This window comes from Pan paniscus, chromosome 11 (genome assembly GCF_029289425.2).
Source record: "Pan paniscus chromosome 11, NHGRI_mPanPan1-v2.0_pri, whole genome shotgun sequence".
NCBI classification, from domain to species: Eukaryota; Metazoa; Chordata; class Mammalia; order Primates; family Hominidae; genus Pan; species Pan paniscus.
Genome location: NC_073260.2, coordinates 32,077,105 through 32,104,946, shown reverse-complemented (window position 1 = coordinate 32,104,946; position 27,842 = coordinate 32,077,105). Strand labels below are relative to the sequence as shown.

Below are 27,842 nucleotides of genomic sequence, written 5' to 3'. Positions count from 1 at the left end.
TTAAAAACAAGCAGAATCGTGAGGAAACCTTGTATCATCTAGGTTTTTTTATTCAACTGTGGTAAAATATAACAAACTTCCAGTTTAATCATTTTAAGTGTACAATTCAATAACATTATAGTTACATTGTTTTGCAGCTATCACCATCATATAAGTGGAATCCTATGGTATTTGTCTTTTTGTGACTGGCTTATTTCACTTAGCGTAATGTCATCAAGGTTCATCTGTCTATGTTATAGCTTGTGCCAGAATTTGCTCAACTTTTAAGACTGAATACTATCCTATTTTCCTATCTAGTTTTAGCATACATAGTACATAATGGGAAATGTGATAGCCACACATTTAAATATGTTTTGTTACTGGTCTTAGTTTCTTTTAATATTACAGTAATCCTGACTGTTTAGAACACAAGAATTAAGCAGAAAAAGTCTCAATAGGTGCGTGTGTTTGAGGAATAGATACTTGAAGCCTATCGTTATATTGCATACAGTCCTTTTGTTTTTCCTTAAAGTCTTTTATTCCTAATATTACATAGGATTCTAATGATATTTATGATTGTTTTATTTGAAGTTAATAGTAGAGGACAACTATGAGAAGGGAGGGAATGCTGCTACAGTAAGGCATTATGGAAGCACTGAGAAATGACCTTAATACAAAGAAGGGAAAGGAAAAAGCTATTAAGATCAAAAGCAAGAATAAAAACTAAAAAGCAGAGAAGGGCTTGGTACTGTTTAGAATAAAGTATAAGTAGCTGTTCTTGGCAGTAGGAACCTTGAAGGGAAGTTATATTGCAATATTATTTTGATAACAATTAAGGAAAATATTAAATGAGTATACCACATTTAAAAATACATTTTTATCTAGATTGGTTATTATAAAGTTTTGGTGCTTAAGACTCTAAATTTTCACCTTTGTGAAGCTCCAGTTTTTCCAGAATAACTGAAGATCCAGAATGATCTCAGGATTTCAGCTCATTTTAGTTTTAGAACATTAATAATCTGCAGAATATTATATTGGCTGTTAAGAAAGTTAAGCTAAATAGGAAAAGAAGGGAGTAATGCTACTAGTATTTTTAAAAAACCTATCACCTTTCACTAACCTTTTTCCTAGTGTCTTCTTTATTAGTTCAAATCAAAAAGACAAGGCAGCTCATTGGTTTTAGAGTTTGTTTATGCCTGTGGCAAATTATGTTGAATTTAAGCCTTGTCTTCCACTAAAACAGCTACCTTTTGTCCTTGGGAAAGTTATGAACTAAACAGGTAGCGAGCACTGACAGGCCTTAGGAGAAGACTAAAAATCATGTATGATTTTTACACATGTACAGTTGACCCTTGAACACCACTGAGCTTAGGAGTGCCGGCCTCTCCCCTACAGTCAGAAATCTGCATATACCTTTTGACTTGCCCAAAACTTACCTACTAATAGCCTACTCTTGACCAGAAGCCTTACTGATAACGTAAACAGTGGATTAATACATGTTTTATATGTTACATGTATGATATACTGTATTAAAGTAAGCTAGAGAAACTATTAAGAAAATCATGGCCAGGTGTGGTGGCTGATGCCTGTAATCCCATCGCCTTGGGAGGCCAAGGTGGGCGGATCGCTTGAGCTCAGGTGTTGGAGACCGGTCTGGGTAACATGGCGAAACCTTGTCTCTACAAAAAAAAAAAATACAAAAATTTAGCGGGGAGTGGTAGTGTGAGCCCGTAGTCCCAGCTACCTGGTGTTGGGGGCGGGGGCAGTGGCTGAGGCAGGAGCCTTGGGAAGTTGAGGCTGCAGTGAGCTGTGATCATACCACTGCACTCCAGTCTGGGCGATAGAGTGAGACCCTCTCTCAAAAAGAAACAAAAGAAAATCACGAGAGAGAATATTTTTAGTGTTCATTAAGTGTAAGTGGATCATCATAAAGGTCTTCATCCTTGTCTTCACACTGAATAGGCTGAGAAAGAGAAAGGGTTGGTATTGCGGTCTCAAGGTGGCAGAGATGGAGGAGGTAGAAGGAGAGGCAGGCACACTCAGTGTAACTTATATTGAAAAAAATTATCATGTAAGTGGACCCAGTGCAGTTCAAACCCTTGTTGTTCAAGGGTCAACTAATTGTTTTTTTGCTCTGTGGGAAGCTTTATGGCTCTATTTCCAGTTCAGAAAGTGCTGAGCGTGTGGAGGTAACTTAATTTGGCCTTTATTTTTCTGCTTAATTACATATATGTCTGAAAGTATTGTGAACCTTTTTGTACTTGGATCTGTTGATTTGTAGTCAATTTTGGGATTTTCCTCCCTCTTCTAAAAATACAGTACAACAGAATATTTGACATGTTTATAAATAAACATTTATACTGCCATTTCAAGAACATTATTTTGGGCTGGATGTAGTAGTTTATGCCTGTAATCCTAGCGCTTTGGGAGTCCGTGGTGGGAGGATTGCTTCAGGCCCGGAGTTCAAGACCAGCCTGGGCAAGGTAGCAAGACCCTGTCTTTAAAATTAAAGAAAATTATTTTATTAATGCTTTTAAGTGGTATTAGGTACCTTAAAGTTACAACTTAGGTACATAAAGTTTTTTTGGGAAAATGATACGGGTTTTTTTTTTATATATATATATATACTCTATATTTCAAATTTTTTATTTTATATTAACTTGATATGAAGATGGAAATTGTTGGGTAAAATTAATTGTGGTTGATAGTTAAGATTAACATACGCTGTCATGAGCTTTGAAAGAGTAACCATGAGTCAGATTGTTAATATTGATCATTTATTGTGTCATTTTACAAAATTATTTTCAAGTTATAGGTTGTTATTAGTGCTATGTTTGTGGCATCCTGTAACGGTACAGTCTAATTAGAGATCAGGCAGTATGTAGTGTTTTATTGTAATTATTTTGTCTTTTAATGTGTTTAGCCCAAAGCAGTGTCCACACCAGCACCAGCTACAACTCAGCAGTCAGCTCCTGCCAGCACTACAGCAGTTACTTCCTCCACCACCACAACTGTGGCTCAGGCTCCAACCCCTGTCCCTGCCTTGGCCCCCACTTCCACACCTGCATCCATCACTCCAGCATCAGCGACAGCATCTTCTGAACCTGCACCTGCTAGTGCAGCTAAACAAGAGAAGCCTGCAGAAAAGCCAGCAGAGACACCAGTGGCTACTAGCCCAACAGCAACTGACAGGTAGGAACTGGATTCTAGGACATTCTGTCTCAAAATCCGTGTTTAACAGGAACTTCATGCATTTATTTTGATTATTGTTTTGATCAAACCGACTATATCTACTATGTTAAGCTTTTTTTAAACGTTTGACTAAAACATATGCTGCGTCTGTTTTGATAGCTTACTAAGGAGAATATAAGTACAAATTTTCATAATCAGATTTCTGTACTCTGTTGATTTGGTCAGGGTGGGGGGCAGTGGAAAGGAGAAAGCAGGTGAAAGTCATTTTTTTTTTTTTTTTGAGTAGAAACATTAGGAAATACAAATAACCAAAATGAATAAGGATTACATCATGACATTGCCACCCTGATCATCATTTGTACTTGATCTGTATTCTTTGTGGTCATTGTCATATATATCATAAGCATCCTTCCATGTTAGTAAATCTTTCCCATAGTTATATAGCATTGTGTTTGGTTCTGACATTTGTTAGCTCTTGTAACCTGAACCTATGGATTATTTCAGTTTTTCACTGTTGTATCTGTATCTTTGTGAACTTGTGAGAAATTCAGGCTTCTGCCTGTGTGGATCTTTAGGGGAAAAAAAAGGAAAAGAGTGTTGAGATATTTGAGGAGCAAGAAATAATTTCTTGTGGGAAGTTGACAGCAGAGACACCTCAACTAAGTGGCTGCTTAGGCAGTTAGGATTATTGAGCAGTTTAAGACAAGACTTTTTTTTTCTCCCCAGATGATCAGGTAAAATGACCAAAGCAAATGCTTAAGTCAGAGTTCTCTTGGTTGGAAATCATACAGCACAATTCCTTGATCTAAGAGCATGAGTTATATTATGACCAGCCTTCACTGGCACTACAGCTGTTCGTATTTTGTGACTTAGTGCAACTCAGGACCTCAGTGGCAGTAGTTATATGATCTTTGGAGTCAGAATCAGACACAGTGGAAAACTATGCGGTGACTGGAAGGGTTTACAGACATGGAATGGGGTTAAGATATATATGACAATGATCAGAAAGATATAGTTGTGATCCTTCATTTTAGTGTTCTGCCTTTGAGTGTGGTTTCTGTGTCTGACTTAGTCAACCATGTTTGGAGGAGTCTGAGCCACCTGGTTCATTGCTTACTTGGGGGTCTCTTTCTAAATAATTGATTCCCTAAGAAGACAACATGGGTTTAGGCAATAGAATATTTGCCCTGTTACTTGCCTAGAACACTGCTTTAAGCATTCTCTGACATCATTGCCTAACTTGATCCATCTTTCCCATGTACAACTAGAAATGCATTCAACCATCTTATCCTAGTGAATACCACCTAGAGTCAGGTTAAGCTGTTACATCAAAGGGCTGTTGATCAGGTCTGTATATGAGAGGGAACTTACGCATTTAAAAAATTGGTTTACTAAAGCACTTAAATATTAAACTTAATATGTCTTAAGTCAGTCAGCACAATACATCTTATTCTCTTAATTGTTTTAAGCTCCTTTTTAAAAAAAACTTATAGTGTGAGAATTTTAGAGTTGATCAATACATTTTAATATGCTAATGCCATCAATTTAAATTTCTTTCTTCATTAACTCCACTTTTTTTTTTTTTTTTTTTTTTTTTGAGACAGAGTCTTGCTCTGCCACCCAGGCAGGAGTGCAGTGGCGTGACCTCGGCTCACTACAACCTCCACCTCCTGGGTTCAAGCGTTTCTCCTGTCTCAGCCTCCTGAGTAGCTGGGATTACAGGCGCATGGCACCATGCCCAGCTTATTTTTGTATTTTTAGTAGAGAAGGGGTTTCACCATGTTAGCCAGGCTGGTCTCGAACTCCTGACCTCAGGTGATCTGCCCACCTCGGCCTCCCAAAGTGCTGGGATTATAGGCATGAGCCACCATGCCCAGCCCATTAACTCTAGTTTTATTTTCTTCCTGGAGTTGCAGTTTTACTTACCTATTCTAAAAAGAGCCAGGGTTATCTTTTCAGACCTACAGAAGTTGCATAAGTAACTTGATGGTCAGTGATCCAGGAAAGCAGACACTAGAGTTTGTTACTTAGTTGGACTTTGTACACCAACTGCTTACTCTTATTTCTCAAAATTTTACCTCAGAAATACAACACAGGAAGAGAGGAATGAGGGAAACTCAGAAAACAAGCTGCTTAAATGTGTCTTAGTTCCTTTGTCTTTGCTGGAAAATATCTAGTGTCTTGTGAAGCACAAAACCTAGTGAATAATTATCAGGAGATAAGCTGATAAGACTTTGTGGAGTGACTTTGTGGGAAGTCTGTTTAGGACCACTGACCTGACGTTTTGTTATTAGGGATTTGTTTCTTTAGGTCAGTTTTGTTCTTTTAAAAATTGTCTGTTACAGTGCAAATTCCACTTGATATCTACCTGAGAGAAACTGCACTTGTGCACATGACTGTATTGTTTGTAGTAAAGGACAAATTGGAATCCTAAATTGACCTGTGGTTTATTCGTAGTAGAGAACAGGACTACTCAAAGTGTGGTAGTCAATAGGCTGCATCAGCATCACTGGGAGTGTGTTTGACATGAATTCTTGGGCCACCCTGGACCTGTAAATCAGAATTATCTGGGAGTGGATCCCAGAAATCAGCAAGCCCTCCTGGTGAATACTTGGGATTCTCGGACTTTGTAAAATTTGAGAAACCCTGATAGCTGATACTACAAGACAGTTAAAGTATGTACTGTATAAGCATGTTAAATGAGTGTGGTTTTGAGGCTTTGTTATTGAGTGAAAAAAGCAGGTTTCAAAAGAGTATAGGCAATAACCATAAACCAGACAAAACCCATAAACAACATTGTTCATTTTCTGTGGGTATGCATGTTAATGTGTAGAAGGAAAGAAGGCAAGCGTTGACATATAACTAATGAGTGGTTTCCTCTGTGGTTGGAGAGGGGAGAAGTAGTGAGACAGAATCAAGATTAAAGAATAGTGGTTAAAGTATATGTACATCCAGTCTTATCTGTGGTGTTTAAAGAGAACTTTTTAAAAACAATGTGTGGGCCCGGCGCGGTGGCTCATGCCTGTAATCCCAGCACTTTGGGAGGCAGAGGCAGGCGGATCACAAGGTCAGGAGATTGAGACCATCCTGGCTAACACAGTGAAACCCCGTCTCTACTAAAAATACAAAAAATTAGCTGGGCGTGGTGGCGGGCGCCTGTAGTCCCAGGTACTCAGGAGCCTGAGGCAGGAGAATGGCGTGAACCCGGTAGGTGGAGCTTGCAGTGAGCCGAGATTGCGCCGCTGCACTCCAGCCTGGGCAACAGAGTGAGACTCCATCTCAAAAAAAAAAAAAAAAATGTGTGATAATAGTGTAAATTATTCTAAGGGAGATGTGTCTTACCGGATTTTAAAATGTATTATACGGTAATGATTAAAACAGTTTGGAATGGCTCATATTAGAAAGATTGGTCAGCGAAATCAACAATAGCTTCGAAATAGACCCAGATAGATACAGGAACTTAATATAAAGGTACAGTTTCAGAACAATGTGGGGAAAATGCTATTGAGATCTCACCATCTGGAATGAAAAAAGAATGACCCCTCATACTGTACACCTGCAAAAGTAAATTATAGATGGATACGGATTTAATGTAAAAGCAAAGCCATAAGCTAATGGAGAACAAGGAAACAAAAGAATAGTCTTCACTGTGAGAAGTCATTCCTAAGCAAGACAACCAAAAAAAAAAAAATTATAACAGGAAAGATTGATAAATTTGACTACAGAAAGAATTTAAATGCAGGAAACAAAACTACACATTGCTTAATAAGAGCTTGATTTGGTCTTTTAAATGGAATACTGTGCACCTTTGGGAAGAAATTGAAGTAGATTTGATTGTGCCGACATAGAATGATTAAGTTAAAAAAACACAAAAGCTAAAAAAAAAAAAAAGAAAGAAAAAAACACCAAAGCAAGACACAAGTTGTTATTCTTTTAAATAGAAATTGGTGTCATAGTGGTTGTCTCTGGGTTAGGGGTAGGAAAAATTTAGTTTTTATATATTGTGCGTTTTGAAATTTTATTTTCTCTGTATTAGTTTTACAGTATATTTAATGAAGAACTTAAATTATACCAAAGGATTATATTAATCATAATATTCATATTGGGTGTTACGATGCCAGACACTTTGCTAAGCACTGTACTAGTGTAGCCCTACCCACAACACTTTGGAGTATATGATACGGTCGTTGACATTGTACTGATGAAGAAACAGGCTTAGAAAGGTTAAGTAATTTATGAATCCAAACTTGAGTTTTCTGCTCTTATTATATACTACCAAGGGCTTTCTCAGAACTGAAATATAATGTGTGTGTTGTTTTTAACTGAGATACAGGTCTAAGTGTGTATGTGTGTCTGCTTTAATTTAAACTTCTAACTACTACCTTTACCACTGTTGTAAACTTAAGTTTATATTTCTTTGGCTTGCTCTTGGTCTGTCATAATTTTCTGTCTTTTATTGCAGACTTCTCTGTAGTTTCCCAACAGAAACTTAATCTCTTTAAACTGATTTTCATTACATTCAAACTTGGATTTAACCCATATCTACCTTTTTTGCATATGCTATATTTCTTTATTTGAATATCTTCTTTCAGTGTCCTCATTCAGAACTTACCTATAAGACCTCATTATGTAAAGACTTTATAGCCTAATTTGGTTTCTCCATGTGCTATTTTGTATACTGCTTTTGATATTTCTTCTGGTGTGACTTGATTTATAAATTATTTAACTTCTCGTGTAAATTATTTCAGGTAAATAATTGTGCATTATCTTTTTTGTATTCAATAGATAGCTGTTAGGATATTATTTTATATATTTTGATATTTAAAGTGATGGAGTCTCAGAATAGAAGGAGTACCAAGATTGAAAATTTTTCCCAAACCACAAATGTTGTAGATAAAGCTTTTGGATTTAATCTAGAAGAGACAGTTTAAATACTGTAGTCAGACTTTTATATTTAATTAAAATCAAAGAATCTGTTTACCAATTGGATAGTTACTAAAACTAATGTAAATTAAATTTTATATACTTTTTAAAATGTGATTTTTCTAAAATCCTTTTATAGTACATCGGGTGATTCTTCTCGGTCAAACCTTTTTGAAGATGCAACGAGTGCACTTGGTAAGTATCTACTTTTCCTTATAAATAACCTATAAAGAGATGGGAAAGAGGTTTCACTTTTCTAGATCATGATAAAAGTGTTAATAATTTGCATGGTGGTTTATAATCAAGCTGTAAGATGATTGATTTAGGTAATTATTCAATTAATAGTGTTACTAAAGACTTCTAATGTTTATGTATTGAGTTCTTTAAAACTTGCTCTGAGTTGAGCATACTTGGTTAAAGCAAATAAATTTCCATTTTCCGGATGTGAATTTTAAATGTGATCCTAACACGGTTGATCTGTGTATGGATTTATTACAAAGGGTCTTTGAAATGGGTATGAAATTTTTCTAGATCTGCCTCACACTTCACGTGTATTCACCATTAGACTTAATTCAACTTGATGGCACTATACATTCCCATCTACATCTTGTTGCTTGCATTGGCTTGCAGCAAAAATGCCTTTTTATCCCAACTTTTAATTTTACCTGCTGAATAATGCCTTTCCATCTCCCATCACCCCAATCTGTCAAAATGAAGCAGCATTTTTTTTCTCCCATTGTAGCATCTCTGATACAGTTCCTGCTAATTACTGGTTTATTGGCTGGCAACTCCATTCCTAGTTTGTTACTCTTAAATGGCAGGGAGGGAGAAAGCGAGGAATAGGTAGAAACAGCAGCTTTGGTGCAGTACAGGCTTCTGGATTCCTGCTTAGCTTCTACAGCAGCAGGGTTCCAGCAGCAGTACCACCTCCTAGCATCTGAGTTGGTTCTCTGAGCTAGTTGGACTGGAACTCCATGATGCCCTCGTTGCTGTGGAAAATGGCATGTACATTTAGTGGCAAAACAGTAGTTTAAATTATCTAAGATCGCCTGGGTGTGACAACCCCAGATTTTCATCTTTGAGGAGCAGTGTCCTAAAACCACTCTGCTATCAAATACAGTGTGAGTTAGTCTCTAGCCAGGAAAACAGAAACCACTCTGTTTCAAAGAGGGAAAGGCTTATCTTAGGAAATTGTTAGGAATTGGAAGGGCTGGAAAATAGGATTACCCAGAGAGGCAGTAAACTGTCTGTGGCCTCGGCTCCGGCTGGAGCCAGCTGGCACTTGCCCCTGATGGTGTTGAAGGCTCTGGCTGTGGTCACTGCTGCTGCAGCTGGAATGCATTGATGCTCCTGAGTTCCTGGGAGCCTGGGAGGCCATGCTGTAGCTGCTGCTACTCAAGCCTCTGTGACGATGTCTTCCCATTCTCAGCTTTGTGGTCTCGGGATCCCTCTACATTTTCATCTTTAATTTACCCAAGTCTCTATGTTGATTCCCTGCTTTTTTATTTTATTTTATTTTTCTGATTTATCTTGTTGCTGTACAAATTAACCTTGCTTCTTTAAACTTTCCTTCTTTGGCTGCTGTGACACCACTCTTTTCCTGATCCATACCTCAGGCTCTTCCTTCTCAAGCTTTCTAGTTAATTCTTTTCTTTTTTCCTTTATTTTCTTTTCTCTTTTCTTTCTTCCTTTCCTTTTCCTTTCGTAGTCTCACTCTGTCGCCCAGGCTGGAGTGCAGTGGCATGATCTCAGCTCACTGCAACCTCCACCTCCCAGGTTTAAGCTATTCTCCCGCCTCAGCCTCCTGAGTAGCTGGGATTACAGGCACGTGCCACCACGCCCGACTAATTTTGTGTATTTTTAGTAGAGATGGGGTTTCACCCTGCTAGCCAGGATGGTCTCAATCTCCTGACCTTGTGATCTGCCCGCCTTGGCCTCCGAAGTGCTGGGGTTACAGGCGTGAGCCACAGTGCCCGGCCAGTTAATTCGTTTTATTTTACCTGACTATTAAATGTATGAGTTTTCTATGGTTCCATTCTAGGTCATAGTTCAAAGTTTAAATTATGGGAATGACCCAAACCATCCATATACTATATAGATTCCCCAAATTACAGCTGCAGTACAGATCTCCCTCTGAACTCCCAAACTCGTATCTTCACATTGTCAACTAGAAAACTTTAGAACCTCCATGACTTCAGGTTTCAAACTGACTCATTTTTTATTCCCCAGTCTGATTCTTTTCTTGTTCACTTCTTACTTGTACCATCATTCATTCATCCACCCTCTGCCTTTTTTGGCCCAGTGAGTCTGTTTCTTTTCTTTTCCTTTCTCCTCTCTCCTCTGTCCTCTCTCCTTTCTCCTTTCCTTTCTCCTTCCTTCCTCCTTCCTTTCTCCTTCCTTCCTCCTTCCCTTTCTTCCCCTCATTCCACAGTTACTAATGACTCTGTTTCTTAAAGTCTCTGGAATATTTGTTTTCACTGTCATTTAGCTGCCTTAGTTCAGGTCCTTATTTCACTTGTACTCTTGCATTATCCTTATCCACCTGGTCTACCTCTTCCTTACCAGAGTGGAAAGCAACTCTAATGGGGTCTTTGTTAATTCTTTTAATAGTTCCTCATGACCTAGAAGATAAGTCCAAAGCTTATTCTTTTTAATTTTTAAAATTTGTATATAGGGAGTACAAGTGCAGATTTCTTAGATGCATATATTATGTGGTGGTGAAGTTTGGGCTTTTAGTGTAGCCATCACCTGAATAATGAACATTGTACCAAACAGGAAATTTTTGAACCCACACTCCACTCCCCACCTTTTTTGTAGTTTCCAGTGTCTATTATTCCACTCTATATGATGTGTGCCTATTGTTCAGCTCCCACTTGTGAGGACATGGGGTATTTGACTGTTACTGAGTTATTTCATTTAGGATAGTGGCCTCTGTAGTTCTATCCATGTTGCTGTAAAAAAGACATGGTTTTATTCTTTTTGATGGGTGAGTATTATTACACACACACACCACATTTTCTTTATCTCATCCTCCATTGATGATTCCATATCTTTACTATTGTGAATAATGTTGTGATTAACATACAAGTGCAGGTATCTTTTTGATATAATGATTTATTTCCCTTTGGGTATATATACATAGTAGTGGGATTTCTGGATTAAATGATAGTTCTGTTTTTAAGTTCTTTCAGAAATTTCCGTACTGTTTTCCATAAAGGATGTACTAATGGACATTTCCGCCAGCAGTATATAAGCATTCTATTTTCTCCACATCCTTGCCCAACATCTGGTATAAGATGGGGCATCTCATTGTGGTTTTAATTTGCATTTCTCTGATGATTGGTGATGTTGAGCATTTTTTCATGTTTGTTGGCCACTTGTCTGTCTTCTTTTGAAGAATGTTTTTTGCCAGTCATGTTTTTTGCCCACTTTTTAATGGGGTTATTTGTTTTTTTCTTGATGTTTTAAAGTTCTGGATAATAGCACTTTGTTAGATTGCCTAAGCCAGTGTCCAGAAGAGTTTTTCTAGGTTTTCTTCTAGGTTTTTTTGTAGTTTCAGGTCTTAATATTTAGGCTTTAATCTGTTTTGAGTTGACTTTTGTGTTTGATGAGAAGTCTGGGTCTAGTTTCGTTCTTCTAAATATGGCTATCCAATTTCCCAGCACCATTTGTTGAATAGGGTGTCCTTTCCCCGGTGTATGTTTTTGTTGACTTTGTTGAAGATCATTTTGGTTGTAGGTATGCAGCTTTATTTCTGGGTTTTCTATTCTGTTCCATTGATTGATGTGTCTGTTTTTATACCAGTACCATGCTGTTTTGGTTACAATAGCCTGGTAGTATTATTTGAAGTCAGGCAATATTGATCAAAGCTTATTCTGAATGACATATATAAGGTTCTTCATCACCACCTCTTTTGCCTCATTACTCTGTTTCTTGGCCAATCTCTCTCGTTTTTGTTTTTTTTGTTTTGTTTTTGAGACTCTCTCTCTTTGTCACCCAGGCTGGAGTGCAGTGGCACAGTCTCAGCTCACTGCAACCTCCGCCTCTTAGGTTCAAGAAATTCTCCTGCCTCAGCCTTCCAAGTAGCTGGGATTACAGGCACCTGCCACCATGCCCAGATAATTTTTGTATTTTTAGTAGTTACGGGGTTTCACCACGTTGGCCAGGCTGGTCTCGAACTCCTGATCTTAGTTGATCCGCCTGCCTCGGCCTCCCAGAGTGCTGGGATTACAGGTACGAGCCACTGTGCTGGCCTCTCTAGTTCTTTTTACAAGTCATTTGCCTTTGGACTTTTAAGATCTAAAAAGTATCACATTGCTTATGGGTATTTTTTTGAGATTGTATAATTTAACTAGGAAACATGATTTTAGGAGTCATAGTGTAATGATTAGGTGTGGAGACTCTTGACTGTCAGCCTGTGTTTGTATCTCTGCACCATGACTTAATACTTTTACGAATTTTTTTTTTTTTTTGGAGACAGTCTTGCTCTGTCGCCAGACTGGAGTACAGTGGCGTGATCTTGGCTGACTGCAATCTCCACCTCCGGGGTTCAAGCAATTCTCCTGCCTCAGCCTCCTGAATAGGTGGGACTACAGGCGCGTGCCACCATGCCCAGCTAATTTTTTTTGTATTTTTAGTAGAGGCGGGGTTTCACCATGTTGGCCAGGATGGTCTCGATCTCCTGATCTCATGATCTGCCCGCCTCGGCCTCCCAAGTGCTGGGATTACAGGCGTGAGCCACCACACCTAGTCTTTACCAAATTATTAATCTCTCCAAGCTGTACCCTCCTCATCTTTTAAAGGAGTTGAAATTAAACCTTTCTTATGAAGTAGTGAGAGAGAACTAAATGAGAAACACCATGTTAAAATAGTACAGTTCTGATTTTTTGTAGCTCGTAATTTCGTTTGTATTGATACTGATTTCTGTATCTGGGAATTAGGTTACTGAACATGTATTGCTACTTGAGTTGCTTTGTGCTCGAATTATATCAGTAGATAAGAAAATAATTAAAATTTATTGTTTTATGGGATGGGAAAAGGAAAGTCATTATTTTAAGCAAGATATCAAATGCTTAATCTGTTTGTGATATTTGGGGGTTTTTAGCTATTAAACACCTTTATTTTTGAAAATTCTGCAGAAAAAAATTATTCAACAGATACTCGGTGTCAGCTGTGTATCAGGGAAACATGCAGAATGACATGGTTTCCTGCACAGTCAAACTTGCATTCAGTTGGGGCAAGAAAAAAATAATGAAACATTAAAAAAAAAAAAAGATAAGTGATATTAACACAAAGGGCTTCCCTAAAGAAAAAACAGAAGGCTACCTAGGATGACTAGGCAATGCCTTTTAAATATGGAACTGAAGCATGTTGAAGGAACTGGCCATCTAAGATGGCTGGTGTTGTGTAAAGGCCCTGGGGCAGGAAAAGGTGTGGCCTGCTGAAGTAACACCAGGAAGATGAGTGTGTTGGGTGGAGGATTGTTGAGGGCTGGGAGCCAGAAATAAAATGAGGGGTTTTGCGCGCACGCGCGCGCGTGTGTGTGTCTGTGTGTGTGTGTGTGTTTAATTGACTTTTGCAACTGGCTGAAGAATAGATTATAGATATGGAGACAAGTTGGAAACAGGGTGTAATCCCATCTAGAGACTGTTGTGGGCTTGTCTTCAGTGATGACACTAGAGAATGAAGAGATGGGTTTGGGGTGTAATTTAGAGATAGAACCTACCAGGTATGCTGGTAAGTGAGGTGTGGAAGGAAGAGGAAAAGGAACTGAAATCACCAGGGTTTTTGTCCAAGTGCTTAGGTAAACAGAGGTGCCATTTGTTTAAAGAGAGCAGACAGACAATGGTGGGACACATTTGAGAGGGAAATCTGAATTGCAATTAGTTGAGGAATGAGTGGAATGTGAGAAAATGGACACATGTTCAGTAGCTATGGCTGTGATGAGAAGACAGCAGATGGTTCCTCAAAGAGGAATTAGGATGAAGTCAAAGGTGGGAGGTGTGTTTTTGTTTTAGAGTGAAGTATAGGACATAGTTAACTACTGACCCAGGATAATTACACAGAGGGGGAAAGATGTTGGTGGAGAAGAGGGAGGATAACCAAATCCAGTTTGGTTTGAGTGTGAGGCAACAATAAAGGTAATGGTCCCCAGAACACAAGCGGAAGAAAGGATAGTTTTAAGTGAGGTAAGTTTATGAGGAAAATAGGTTTCATTTATTCAGAGTGTTGTCTGTGTTGAGAGGAGGGAGCATAGGAGTCTGTAAGAAGTGACTTGGAATATTAGCGCTTTGGGCATTTTACCAACTTTGTATAGTGTACAAGATTTTAACTTTCTAGCTCCTAACCTCTCTTTCCCCCGTTTCAGTTATATAAGGTATCAAAGGGAAACTGTGAACTTGTTCCATCGGAGTTGATGGTTCGAAATACCATCCCTTCCCCAGCATGTTTTCAGAATTCGGTGTCTCTTCTTACCAGTTGCCTTCCCTGACCTCCTGCTAATTCTCCCTTACCTTCATACCTCATTTTTCTATTGTACTCTGAAACATATTATATGAGTTTCCTGTTGCTACTGTAGTAAGTTACCACAAACTTATTGGTGTAGAACAACACAGATTAACTGTCTTCTAGTACTGTAGGTTAGAAGTGTGACACAGGGCTCACTGTACTAAAGTCAGGGAGCCGGCATTCCTTTTTGGAGACTCCGGGGAAGAATTTTTTTCCTGATCCTGTCCAGCTTCTAGAGACTGTTCACATACCTTGGCTGGTAGCCCCTTTCTGCATCTTCAAAGGCAACAGCATAACATCTCTCATCCTGGTTTTGTCTCCTCCTCCTCACACCTGTTCCTCTGACCCTCTCATCTGCCTCCTCCTACTACTATTAAGGATTCATGTCATTACACTGGACCCACCTGGATAATCCAGAATGAGGTCTCTGTCTTAAAGTCAGCTGATTAGCAACCTTAATTTTATCTATAACCGCAATTTCCCTTTGCCTTGTAACCTATTTATAGGTTCCAGGGATCAAACCAGAGGGCATCTTTGGGGGACCATTACCTACTACATATATTTTTTAATTTATACTGTTACTCATCTTTGTATTCCTAGCATAGTAGTGCCTGAAATGTTGTATACATGAATCAATAAATGTATAGAGAATGCTTATTTATTAAATGTTCCTTTTCTTTCCCCTCCCCCCTCCCTTTTTAGTGACAGGTCAGTCTTACGAGAATATGGTAACTGAGATCATGTCAATGGGCTATGAACGAGAGCAAGTAATTGCAGCCCTGAGAGCCAGTTTCAACAACCCTGACAGAGCAGTGGAGTATCTTTTAATGGTGAGAAATATGTTTTACTTTACTCCATTCTGTTGTTTAAGATTAAAATCTCAAAGAAACAGATTTTAAAGGACCAGTTCACTTGTCACTGATATATGCTAGATGATATACATAATGCTTTTTTTTTCTAGTATGTTTGTATTTTGTGTTAATAAAATGTAACCTTTTTTAATCTAATGGTCCAACATTGTAGTAGCTTTTTAGGTGCCACTATGCGTGAATTATTCAGAACAAAAATTTCTTTTTTTTTGAGACGGAGTCTCGCTCTGTCGCCCAGACTGGAGTGTAGTGGCATGATCTCTGCTCACCACAAGCTCCACCTCCCAGGTTCACGCCTTTCTCCTGCCTCAGCCTCCCAAGTAGCTGGGACCACAGGCGCCTGCCACCATGCTTGGCTAATTTTTTTGTATTTTTAGTAAGATGGGATTTCACCATGTTAGCCAGGATGGTCTTGATCTCCTGACCTCGTGATCCGCCCGCCTCAGCCTCCCAAAGTGCTGGGATTACAGGCGTGAGCCACCGTGCCCGGCCAAAATTTCAAGCTTGAGAATCCGGGCCAAATTCTTTTGCTTATACTGTGTATATTTCTGTAATAAGTTGCCAGCTTTTTAAAAACTGGGAAATTTCACATAAAAGTACAGATTTCTGGTTTAACTGGACAACTTTAATCCCAGATTTTTGCAAGGGATTAAGGAAAATATTTTAGATCGTGGAATCTAATTCATTATCCTCTGATTCACTCTGTTACCAATGTAACATCATGCATTTAATGAATGATGTTACTACCTGGTTCCGTTGGCATTTGAATTTGTTTTTATAGTCGGTAGGAGTTGAGGGACTTTTTGAATAAAGTATTCTTTTTTTTTACTGGTAATGGGAGTTTTTGAGAAATAGGTTGTTGTGGACATCAACTGAAACCCTTGGTATTAAGATGAAAGTCTGCTAGTTTTACAGATGTGACACAGGCTAAAGTAATTGAATTAACTTTTTTAAAATCTCAGACTTCTATAATTGTCTGGTGTTTTGGAGTATTATCAAAGTCTGAATTGCCCTAAATATAATCTTAAAGTTGCCTGATTCTAACCCTTTTGGGAATTACATCCACAGTTTAACCCATTCCTTTGTGTCTAGGTTGTACTTCTGTTAAAAACTCCTTTCAGGTAGCTAGCTAGTTTCAGAAGAGTCAGTTATAAGCCTCATAACTGTACTCTGCCTCCACCATTTATTTGCCCATGCCTTTGCATGTGAAGTTCACAAAACCTTTTTCTTAGCATATTATTTTATCTTTTTAAATTCACTTTTTCATTGTCTTCTTGAGTAGTGTCTTTAAATGCTGGCAGTTTATCCAGTTTGTTTGGAATTGTGGAATTAATAATTGTTGTGAATTTGTTTGGTGAGGAGTGTGTACCCTAAACAGATTGTATAAAAGTATTAGCTTTTATGGAGTGGCTTTCATTTACACCTGATTTAGAATTCTGTATAAGTTTAACAGTATCAGTTATTTTGATCTAATAGATGTGGAGTTTTGAGGTATAAAAATACAGAATCATTGTTACCAAATGCTAAAACTGCTGTAGAGCATCAAATGCAAATAAATAGATGATACATGAGTTCATCAAAAACAATTTATAACTGAAATGTTTTTTATATATTTGCTCTTTGTTTCATAGACTGGAGGGGAAAAGTTGCTTTTAACTGTTACTAGTTAAGAGATAGGTTAAGGTGAATGGATGGAAAGAAGAAATGTTGAGCATTTATATAAGAGGCTGTGTAATGTGTGAGAATAGAGGTCGATCTATAGCAATAAAGATTAACTTTTTAGTTTAATAAAAGAGAATTTGATGGACACTCTGGATCCTAAATTTGTATGTAGTTTGTTAGCACTTAAATAACTGCCCATCTGAGTTAAGGGTTTGCCTTGGTTAACTCATTCAAAAACATTGGTTTTAATGCCTGGAGTGACATCTAATCCATGCAGCCATTTTCCTGCTGTGTTACTTTTCATCCTTTATATGTTGTTGCTTTTGGCTTCTGGTTTATTAGGGAATGGAAGCATTTATCATCTTATTCAATTATAATATTTGGTTCTTTATTCTCTTCAAAATCTATAAGAACTTGATAAAGACTTTTAAAAAATTTTAAATGACAAGTCTGTCAATCATGTGCATCAAAATAGGTGTCCCAAAAGAGTTTAGTGCATGCAGTTTTAAGCTCTTAATAACTTTAAAAGATAAGTACTATAAACTTACAAAAGGCATCACCTAAAAACTAAATGGTTTCAATTTCTTTTATATCGATTTTATGAATTTTGAAAAATTAAATTTTTTGAGATACTTTATCTCATTTTTTGAGATACTTTAAGTATCTCATTTATGAGATACTTTGACACTTTAAGAAACACTTCACTCAAAAGTATCTCAAATTTATGAGATACTTTCTGAGTGACACTTTCTCAGTACCATGGATCAGTAGGGGAGATCCTCCTGCCTGGCCACTGTGTACCTGGTCTGTATCCATTAGATATTTTTTCCCCCAGGAGTCATTTCAGAACTGTCAAGTGTGCATCAAAACCTCTTTTTTTGGATTATCTCAAGCTAGAGTTGCAAACTCAATCCTTTTTATCACTGAGTAACAGCTGATAAAGATTTCTAAGAAGTTAAAAAGGTCAACTGAACTAATAGGTAGCACAAAAACCTTTGGTTGTGTTCAGTTTTAAGAAGGTACATGTATCAATATTTTTCAAATTTGATGCTAATTACGTGTGCCTGGTAGGTGTCTTATTGAACAACACAGAGAATATTTCCATCATCATGGTAAGTTCTGTTGGACAGTGCTGCTTTGCATTATTATAGCAATGTGGGTTTTTCTATAATGCACCCAGGTCATTTCTAATCTAATTTGAATCCATGCAGCTTAATAATCCTTTACTTTTAATTGAAGCAGACATCTGTTTGATGCTTTTGAAAGTCAAACAAGATGTTAAATAGACTATAAATCTTTTACTCTGTATAATATTTAATTTTGCATGATGGGATATCTTAAAGCTTGGAAATTCTATTATAGGGAATCCCTGGAGATAGAGAAAGTCAGGCTGTGGTTGACCCCCCTCAAGCAGCTAGTACTGGGGCTCCTCAGTCTTCAGCAGTGGCTGCAGCTGCAGCAACTACGACGGCAACAACTACAACAACAAGTTCTGGAGGTAAAGCGGAATCTTCTGGATGGGGAGGGAATGGCCCTGAATTTTTAGTGTAAAATAATTTAATCTGAAATACTTCAGAAATGACGTTCCTTCCCAGAGCAGTCGAATAATTCGTTAAGTTCTCTCTTCACTAATGTTTGAGAAAGGCCCAAAAGAAACTTTCCCAAGTGGATGTAAAAGGTATCCTTGCTGATATTAAACATCAGTGTTGCAGTTTTGCCGAAGGGCATATTCTGTTTTATTTGTTTTAAGGAAAAGATGCTTTCCAGTTTGTATTTAGTGTTACTTTCTGATGCCATTCAGAATGGTTTGCTCACTTTGTCTCTTACTGTCTCCATAAATGTTACAAAGTGTATGTAATTTCAAAGCCAGCAGGATTTTAGTAATTATACAGCCAAGGAAATGAAACGGTGAGAGGTTTAAAACCTTGTATCTAGAGGAGAAAGCAAAGCTTGAATTGAAGTCTCTTTACTGGGGTGCTGACCATACCCCACACATTGCTATAGGTCTGACTACAGAGCAAAGCCTGGAACCTGCGGTCAGCTTAGGAATTACGCAGTGTTCTCCTTCGTTCGTTCTTCTGTATATTAATAAAGTAATTTAAACTGTTGATCTTGAAAAGGCCATTCTTCCATGCATTTCCTAGCTCTGATAATGATAGTCACCTCTGGTTGACAAAGGTCACTCAGTGCTTTGTGTACAGTCTCCCAAGGACAGGCCCTTTGTTCGTTGTGATTCAGCATTTGGGAGTGGAAAGAGATGACCACAGCTCTGCTTTGGATTTGGGGTCCTGTTCCTTTCAGCACTTATTAGGTGACATAGTCTCTAAGTCTCGTTGCCTTCACCTGTAAAGCTAGTATTATATATGGAAGAACAAAAAACCCATGTGCTGTGGTCATTTCAATTGGAATGATTGTCTTCCTGAATAGGAAATTACAACATACATCTAAAAATTCTCTTTTATTCATTAGTAACCTCAAAAACAATTCCTGTATGTACGATTTTTGGTTTCCTATAGCATAACCAGACAAGTACCAGCACCCTGAAAAAGCCAGAAGTTCTGTATTTTATATTTTATTTGGCATTATTAACATTTATTATTGTGAATGGATTTTAGACTGAAGAGTTTAGATATATTAGTACTAGATTGCCATACAGCTTATTTATCCGAGTTCTTGTAGTTCACAAATGTTTGAAAATTAATGGTAATAACCGGAAGTCTTCCTTAATGTAAGTTTGGATTAAAGTTTCTCCTGATTTGCAAAACCTGACCTCAGACTTTAAATATCTTTTTCTTCTTTGGTTTCTTGAATTCCTAGGAATTCAAGCTCAGATTGTGTTCTTTTAGGGGTCTTCATTGTTTATAAAGTAAGTGAGTTTTTGTTTTTGTTAGTTGTGGTGTATATTTTTCTTAGGAACTTTTAAGCAACAGGAACAACTTTTAGTACTTTTTATTTTGATAGAACACACACAGGAGACAAGTTTCTAGTATTATTTTATAACGTTGAGTGCCAAGGGCAATTATAGGAAAGTTTGGTTCATATTACAATCAGCGTTCTGCACTCCCTGCCTTTACTAATAGGAGTAATTTTTGCCGTATAAAACTTGCAAGTTGGTACAGTTGGAAGATTTCATCATTATTTACTTCATTTTATTACATCTGAGAACTCAAATCATTTTTTCCTTGATAGTGTTTGCTGTCTAAATGTATTGTTTAACCACTGTTTGTGTATGTATTTACTGCTTTTGTTTAAAAATGTTTATGTGTATTTTAGGACATCCCCTTGAATTTTTACGGAATCAGCCTCAGTTTCAACAGATGAGACAAATTATTCAGCAGAATCCTTCCTTGCTTCCAGCGTTACTACAGCAGATAGGTCGAGAGAATCCTCAATTACTTCAGGTGACTAATCAGTGTCAGTTTCACAAGTGATTTAGAGTGTGTCACAATTTGAAAAAGTCCATGAACGGTCCTTCCCCTCCTCAAATACAACTCTGTATTTGAGAATGTGAATGTTTTCTTCCAAGCTACACTTAGATATTGTAATCTAGATAGGTGTACTAAAAAAACAGTTGGGATATGGAGGTTGGGTTAAATTAAGTTGACCAAATAGTAATAAGTTTGGGAAACATTTTATATTTCCTTTTTGGAGATTCCCACTACACATTAATATGTTAAAGAATTTGGGAAGCTGTTTAACAGAGAAACTGCCTAACTTTAAATCACTTTTCACAAGCTTATTACTCAGTTCCTTTTTCTTAGGAACTTTTAAGCAACAGGAACAACTTACTCTTAGAAAAAATAGCTGTGGGGCTTCTTTAGTGATCAGATCACCAAGTATTTGAATTTTATACAGCATTTTAATGCCCACTAGTGTGGAAGGTAAAAAATATATGCAAGTATTAAGAATAAGTTCTATTCTTATAGTCCCACAGTAGTTTTTTTTTTGTTTGTTTTGTTTTTTTAAGCACAGGAGGCTCAGAGCACTTAAGAATTTGAATTTCTTTACTGGTTACTTTGCCCAAAAGTACTGAATTTCTTTACTATTGTATAAGAAATCACATCCTTCCAAAGACTGAATAATCCACAATCACTAAATTACGTTTGCAAAAGTGTAGCCTTTTCTCTTAGTAATATTTAGAATTTCTCTGTTCCTGCAGATACTTAATATCAGTGTATTATTTTTCTCTGTCCTTCATATCACCACAGCAAATTAGCCAACACCAGGAGCATTTTATTCAGATGTTAAATGAACCAGTTCAAGAAGCTGGTGGTCAAGGAGGAGGAGGTGGAGGTGGCAGTGGAGGAATTGCAGAAGCTGGAAGTGGTCATATGAACTACATTCAAGTAACGCCTCAGGAAAAAGAAGCTATAGAAAGGGTGAGTTTAAGTAAAACTTTAAAAAAATTAGTTGTTGACTGGGCTCATGCCTGTAATTCCAGCACTTTGGGAGGCCAAGGCAGGTGGATCACCTGAGGTCAGGAGTTCAAGACCAGCCTGGCCAACGTGGTGAAACCCCATCTCTACTAAAAATACAAAAATTAGCTGGCGTGGTGGCACATACCTGTAATCTCAGCTACTTGGGAGGCTGAGGCAGGAGAATTGCTTGGACCTGGGAGGTGGAGGTTGCAGTGAGCCGAGATTGTGCCACTGCACTCCAGCCTGGGCAACAGAGTGAGACTCTGTCTCAAAAAAAAAAAAAAAAAAAATTCCTTAGTCACACTAGCCCCATTTCAAATGCTCAGAAGTCACATATTAATAATAAGGTTTTTCTATAATTTCTTTCAATAGTGTCCTGTAGTTTTCAGTGTAGAAGTTGTGTAATACTTTTGTTAAAATTATTTCTAAGTATTTTTATTCTTTTTGATGCTGTTATAAATGGATTTTTCTCTTAATTTCATTTTCAGACTGTTCATTGCTAACTATATAAAAATACAATTTAATTGTGTATATTGATGTTTTATCATAAAACCTTCTTGAACTGTTAATTTATTCATTAAGTAGTTTGTGCATGTGTTCATTAGGATTTTCCATATACAAGGTCATGTCATCTGCACATGGAGACAGTTTTACTTCTTTTCCCATATAGATACCTTTTATTTCTTTGTCTTATTTAATTGCCCTATCTGGAGCCTCCAGTATATTATTAGACTAGCAAGAACCAACAACATCCTTGTCTGGTTCTTGATCTTAAGGGAAAGCATTCAGTCTTTCATCACTAAGTATGATATTATCTATAGGTTTTTTGTGGATGCCCTTTATCAGATTGAAGAAATTCTCTTCTGTTACTAGTTTGTTCATCACGAAAAGGTGTTGGATTTTGTCAAATTTTTTTTCTTTCTTTATTAAGATGATCATGTGATTTTTGTCCTTTAGTATGCTTTATTACATTGATTGATTTTGTATGTTGAACCAACCTTGCATTTCTGAGATAAATTTTACTGGTTACAGCATATGATCTTTTTTATACGTTGCTGGATTTAGCCTGCTTGTATTTTGTTGAGGATTTTTGCATCTGTTCATAAGTCATATTGGTCTGTAGTTTTTTTGTGATGTTTTTGTCTGAATTTGGTGTCTGGGTAATACTGGCCTCTTAGAGTGAGTTGGGAATTATTCTCTCCTGTTGTCTGGAAGTATTTATTAAGAATTGGTGTGAATTTTTTGAATAGTTGATAGAATTCACCAGTAGTCTGGGCCTGGGCTTTTTTTGGGGGGAAGTTTTGTGATTATTGATTCAGTCTCTTGTTACTTGTCTATTCAACTTTTGTATTTCTTTTTTTTTTTTTTTTTTTTTTTTTTTTTGAGACAGAGTCTCGCTTTGTTGCCCAGGCTGGATTGCAGTGGCGTGATCTCCGCTTATTGCAAGCTCCACCTCCTGGGTTCACACCATTCTCCTGCCTCAGCCTCCCGAGTAGCTGGGACCACAGGCATCTGCCACCATGCCCGGCTAATTTTGTTTTGTATTTTTTTAGTAGAGACGGGGTTTCAACATGTTAGCCAGGATGGTCTCGATCTCATGACTTCGTGATCCACCCGCCTCGGCCTCCTAAAGTGCTGGGATTACAGGCGTGAGCCACTGCACCCGGCCAACTTTTCTATTTCTTTTAGAGTCAGTTTTGGTGGTTTTTGACTTGGAATTTGTCTATTTTATCTAAGCTGTCTAATTTGTTGGCGTGCAATTGTACATATTTCCTTATAATCATTTTATTTCCTCTTTTGATAATAATGTTCCTGCATTTATTCCTGATTTCAGTCATTTGAGTCCTAAGATATTTTTGTTTTTTCCCTTCAGTTTAGCTAAAGATTTTAATTTTGTTCATTTTGTGGTTGTTGTTGTTAATGACAAAAATAACTTTGGGTTTTGTTGATTCTCCCTATTGTTTTTCTAGTCTTTTGTTTTGTTTTGTTTTGTTTTAAGTCTCTCTAATGTTTATTTCCCTCTTGCTTGCTTCTAGTTTGTTCTTCCTTTTTTAGGTTAGGTTTAGTTTAGTTCTTTGTTTAGTTTTAGTTTAAGATTAAATTATTATCTATCTTTGTTAGCATAGATGTTTATAGCTATAATATTCCTTCTGCGTTTATGCTATAGCAGCATCCCATAAGTTTTAGTATGTTGTATTTTTGCTTTCTTTCATCTCAAAATGTTTTTTAATTTCCCATTTGGTTTCTAATTTAATTCATTCGTTATTTAGGATTGTGTTAATTTCCACAAGTTTATGAATTTCCCACATTTTCTCCTTTCGATTTCTAAATTCATTCCATTATAATCAGAGAATATACTTTCAATACTTTTCAACTTATTGAGGTTCGTTTTGTGGCCTAACATGGTATTTCTGAAGAATGTTCTATGTATACTGAAGAAGAATATAGTGTAGTTCTTATTAAGTGGTCTATAAATATCTGATAGATCTAGTTTGTAGTCAAGTCTTCTTCCTTAGCTGTTTTATCTATTATTGAAGGTGGAGCTATAGATGTCTCTAACTATTATTGTTAATTGCCAATTTCTACCTTTAATTCTCAGTTTTTATTTTATGTATTTTGTGGCTCTGTTATATATAATTGTTGTGTCTTCCTGATCCTTTTTTATCATAAAATGCCTTTTGTCTATAGTAACAATTTTTATCTTAAATCTGTTTCCTCTGATATAGCCATTCTAGCTCTTTTTTGGTTACCATTTGCATAGTATATACCTTTTTCTATCATTTTACTTTCAACCTGCTTGTGTCTTTGAATCTAAATTGTGTGTTTTGTAGAAGCAGGCAGTTGGATTGTACCCTTTACTTCACCTATCCTAGCTTTAATCTGGATAAAACCCAGATAACAAACTGATTTTTTAGTTTCTTCTGCTTTCATAGATGAATAGTTATTCGTGATGAATTGGGATTTTTGCCCAAATTTTAAGGGTTATTTCCGAATATAATCTGACACAGCAGTCTTTAACCTTTTTGGCACCAGGGACCAGTTACGTAGAAGACCTTTTTTTCTACCAACATAGGTGGGGTGGGCGCAGTGATTTTGGGATGAAACTGTTCCACCTCCGATCATCAGGCGTTAGTTAGGTTAGGAAGTGGGGTGGGGCGGTGGTTTTGGGATGAAACTGTTCCATCTCACATCATCAGGCATTTGTTAGGCTATCATACGGAGCACAGACCCTAGATCCCTCTCATGCACAGTTCACAGTAGGGTTCATGCTCATATGAGAATCTAATGCCGCCACTGATACAACAGGAGACGGAGCTCAGGTGGTAATTCGAGTGATGGGGAGTGGCTGTAAATACAGATGAAGCTTCACTTGTTCGCCCACTGCTCACCTCCTCCCGTGCGGCCCAGTTCCTTGCTCGCCCACTGCTCACCTCCTCCTGGGCAGCCCAGTTCCTAACAGGCCAATGGCTGGTGCCAGTTCACGGTCTGGGGGTTTGGGACCTGTGATCTAACTCAAGGTGATTGAGACAATTGAGGAGGGTGACATTTGGCTGAGTTTTTAAAGGCTTTTAAAAGGAGTGAGTATTGTCACAAGTGATTTTTAATATAATAGACTAGGAAAATGAAATTAAGTAGCTGGTATTACCATTTAAAATGCTGTAACTGTTAAGCAGATAAAAATAGAACACTATCTTCAAAATGTACCATGTATTACTAATAATTGGTCACCTGTTTTTCTAGTATGGAGTGTTGAATAAAGCAAGGAGATTGAGAGTGATGTTTGATCCAAATGAAAGACATGAGTTGACATTAATAAATAAAACATAGTTTGCTTTTAATTTACAAATAGGTGAGGTGGTTAAACTATACTGCAGGTACTCTCATCCTTATCTTCACTCTTAATATACTAAAAGCCATTTGATTTACATATTTCTGTAGAGTCATTTATTTTTAAACCATAGCAGTTAGCAGCTAATTTTTAATTAGGCCAAAGAGTATTTGCATAGTATCTATTAAGCTTTAACTAGAAACAAAGACTTTTTTAGGTGATTAGTAAAGGAAAGGGTCTAGATTCCATCTAATCCCTTGGGTTGGGCAGTAAATCCATATTGTTAGAGATGAATTCATGTAAAATTCTCGAGCTTTTTTGGGTTGCAGTATGTTTTTGAGTAATGATTTATCTTTAGTGCTATGCTGGAATCTATAATATGTAAATAAAATTAAATGTGCCATAATTGGTGTGTTGGATTTATATTTTTTTCCTTTTTCTTCCAGTTAAAGGCATTAGGATTTCCTGAAGGACTTGTGATACAAGCGTATTTTGCTTGTGAGAAGAATGAGAATTTGGCTGCCAATTTTCTTCTACAGCAGAACTTTGATGAAGATTGAAAGGGACTTTTTTATATCTCACACTTCACACCAGTGCATTACACTAACTTGTTCACTGGATTGTCTGGGATGACTTGGGCTCATATCCACAATACTTGGTATAAGGTAGTAGATTGTTGGGGGTGGGGAGGGAGGGATCTAGGATACAGGGCAGGGATAAATACAGTGCATGTCTGCTTCAATTAGCAGATGCCGCAACTCCACACAGTGTGTAAAATATATACAACCAAAAATCAGCTTTTGCAGGTCTTTATTTCTTCTGTAAAACAGTAGGTAACTTTTCCTAGGTTTCACTCTTTTTAGTGTACTAGATCCAGAAACTTAGTGTAATGCCCTGCTTTATATTTCTTTGACTTAACATTGGTTTCAGAAAGAATCTTAGCTACCTAGAATTTACAGTCTCTGTTTCATGGCAACACTGGATAATGGCTTTGTGAAATTTAAAAAATTTTTGTAGCGACTGTAAACAGAAATGCCAAATTGATGGTTAATTGTTGCTGCTTCAAAAATAAGTATAAAATTAATATGTAAGGAAGCCCATTCTTTCATGTTAAATACTTGGGGTGGGAGGGGAAAAGGGAACCTTTTCTTAAAATGAAAATAATTACTGCTATTTTAAAATTTCTTGATCATTGAATGTGAGACCCTTCTAACATGATTTGAGAAGCTGTACAAGTATAGGCAGAGTTATTTTCCTGTTTACATTTTTTTTTGTTTTGGGGAAAAAATTGGTAGGTGTCTAATTACTGTTTACTTCATTGTTATATTGCAGTAAAACTTTTAAAACAACCATTGCATGTTTGCTTTTGATGTATCCCTTTGTGAAATTAGCACTTTTGGGGCCAATGGAGAAATGCAGCATTCACTCTCCCTGTCTTTTCCCCTTCCCTCAGCAGAAACGTGTTTATCAGCAAGTCGTGAGTCAAACTGCTGCCTTTTAAAAAACCCACAAAATGCTGATTCAGTTCAAAATTAATGCAAATGTTTCAAAACTGGGTTTCTGATATTTGTAAATGTGTTTCTTTATTAGATAAGAGTGTATTACCATTAAAGTCATTAGTATAATATTGCTTTCAAAAAGAAATGGTAGACAAAACTATAATCCAGCATCTTTTATTGCATTGGAAAGACTGGCAAAGTCTTTTTGAAGGGTTGGGAGATGTGGCTGGAAAGTACTTTGGAAAATATACAATCAAGATATCTCATGGCATATTAAAAGAAAAATCTTAATAGCAGTGTTGGCTTTTATTTGGATTTTTTCATCTCAGTTTTTTCTGTGGAATCTCCTTCATTGGCATTGTTATTTAATCATAAACGGGGCAGATGTCTACTTGTTCAGTTTTTCAAATCTGTTTTCCTGAGTATAAATAAGAGTATTTAAAGAAATAATTTGGATTGCTTTTGTTTTTTGTTTCCTTTTTTTTTAACCATCTGATACTAAGAAGATGAATTTGCACAGATTTCTCTGCATAATTTCTCAATATCTTTAGCACAGTTTGGTGATGATGACTTTTAAGCATTTACATCACGTACTCATAGCCTATTATGAAAATAAATGAAACTGGCTGGGTATGGTGGCTCATGCCTATAATCCCAGCACTTTGGGAGGCCGAGGTGGGCAGATCACTTGAGGCCAGGAGATTGAGACCAGCCTGACCGTCATGGCGAAACCCCGTCTATACTAAAAATACAAAAAATAGCCAGGCATGGTGGCGCATGCCTGTGGTCCCAGCTACTTGGGAGGCTGAGGCATGAGAATTGCTTGAACCCGGGAAGTGAAGGTTGCGGTGAGCCGAGATCACACCACTGCCATAAACATGACAGGCTTTTGGACTTTGTATTACCTGTATGTTTTATAATGGATCATGCATAATTTCTCAGGAGAATAAAATGAGAATTCATA

The 27,842-nt window shown here is 37.2% G+C and overlaps 1 protein-coding gene across 3 annotated transcripts in view; it reads left to right on the top strand.

Annotated features, from left to right (window-relative positions):
- Positions 1 to 27,174, top strand: part of RAD23B (RAD23 homolog B, nucleotide excision repair protein) — a 47,453-nt gene extending 20,279 nt beyond the window's left edge. For all 3 annotated transcript variants that reach the window (XM_003810899.6, XM_063593937.1, XM_055117761.2), the window contains 7 exons: positions 2,903 to 3,171; positions 8,234 to 8,289; positions 15,304 to 15,431; positions 18,495 to 18,630; positions 20,406 to 20,533; positions 21,341 to 21,511; positions 25,826 to 27,174. In XM_003810899.6, the coding sequence (XP_003810947.1) occupies positions 2,903 to 3,171; positions 8,234 to 8,289; positions 15,304 to 15,431; positions 18,495 to 18,630; positions 20,406 to 20,533; positions 21,341 to 21,511; positions 25,826 to 25,939 (1,002 nt within the window). In that variant the 3' untranslated portion in view covers positions 25,940 to 27,174. The remainder of the gene's footprint in view (positions 1 to 2,902; positions 3,172 to 8,233; positions 8,290 to 15,303; positions 15,432 to 18,494; positions 18,631 to 20,405; positions 20,534 to 21,340; positions 21,512 to 25,825) is intronic.
- The last annotated feature ends 668 nt before the right edge of the window (positions 27,175 to 27,842 follow it).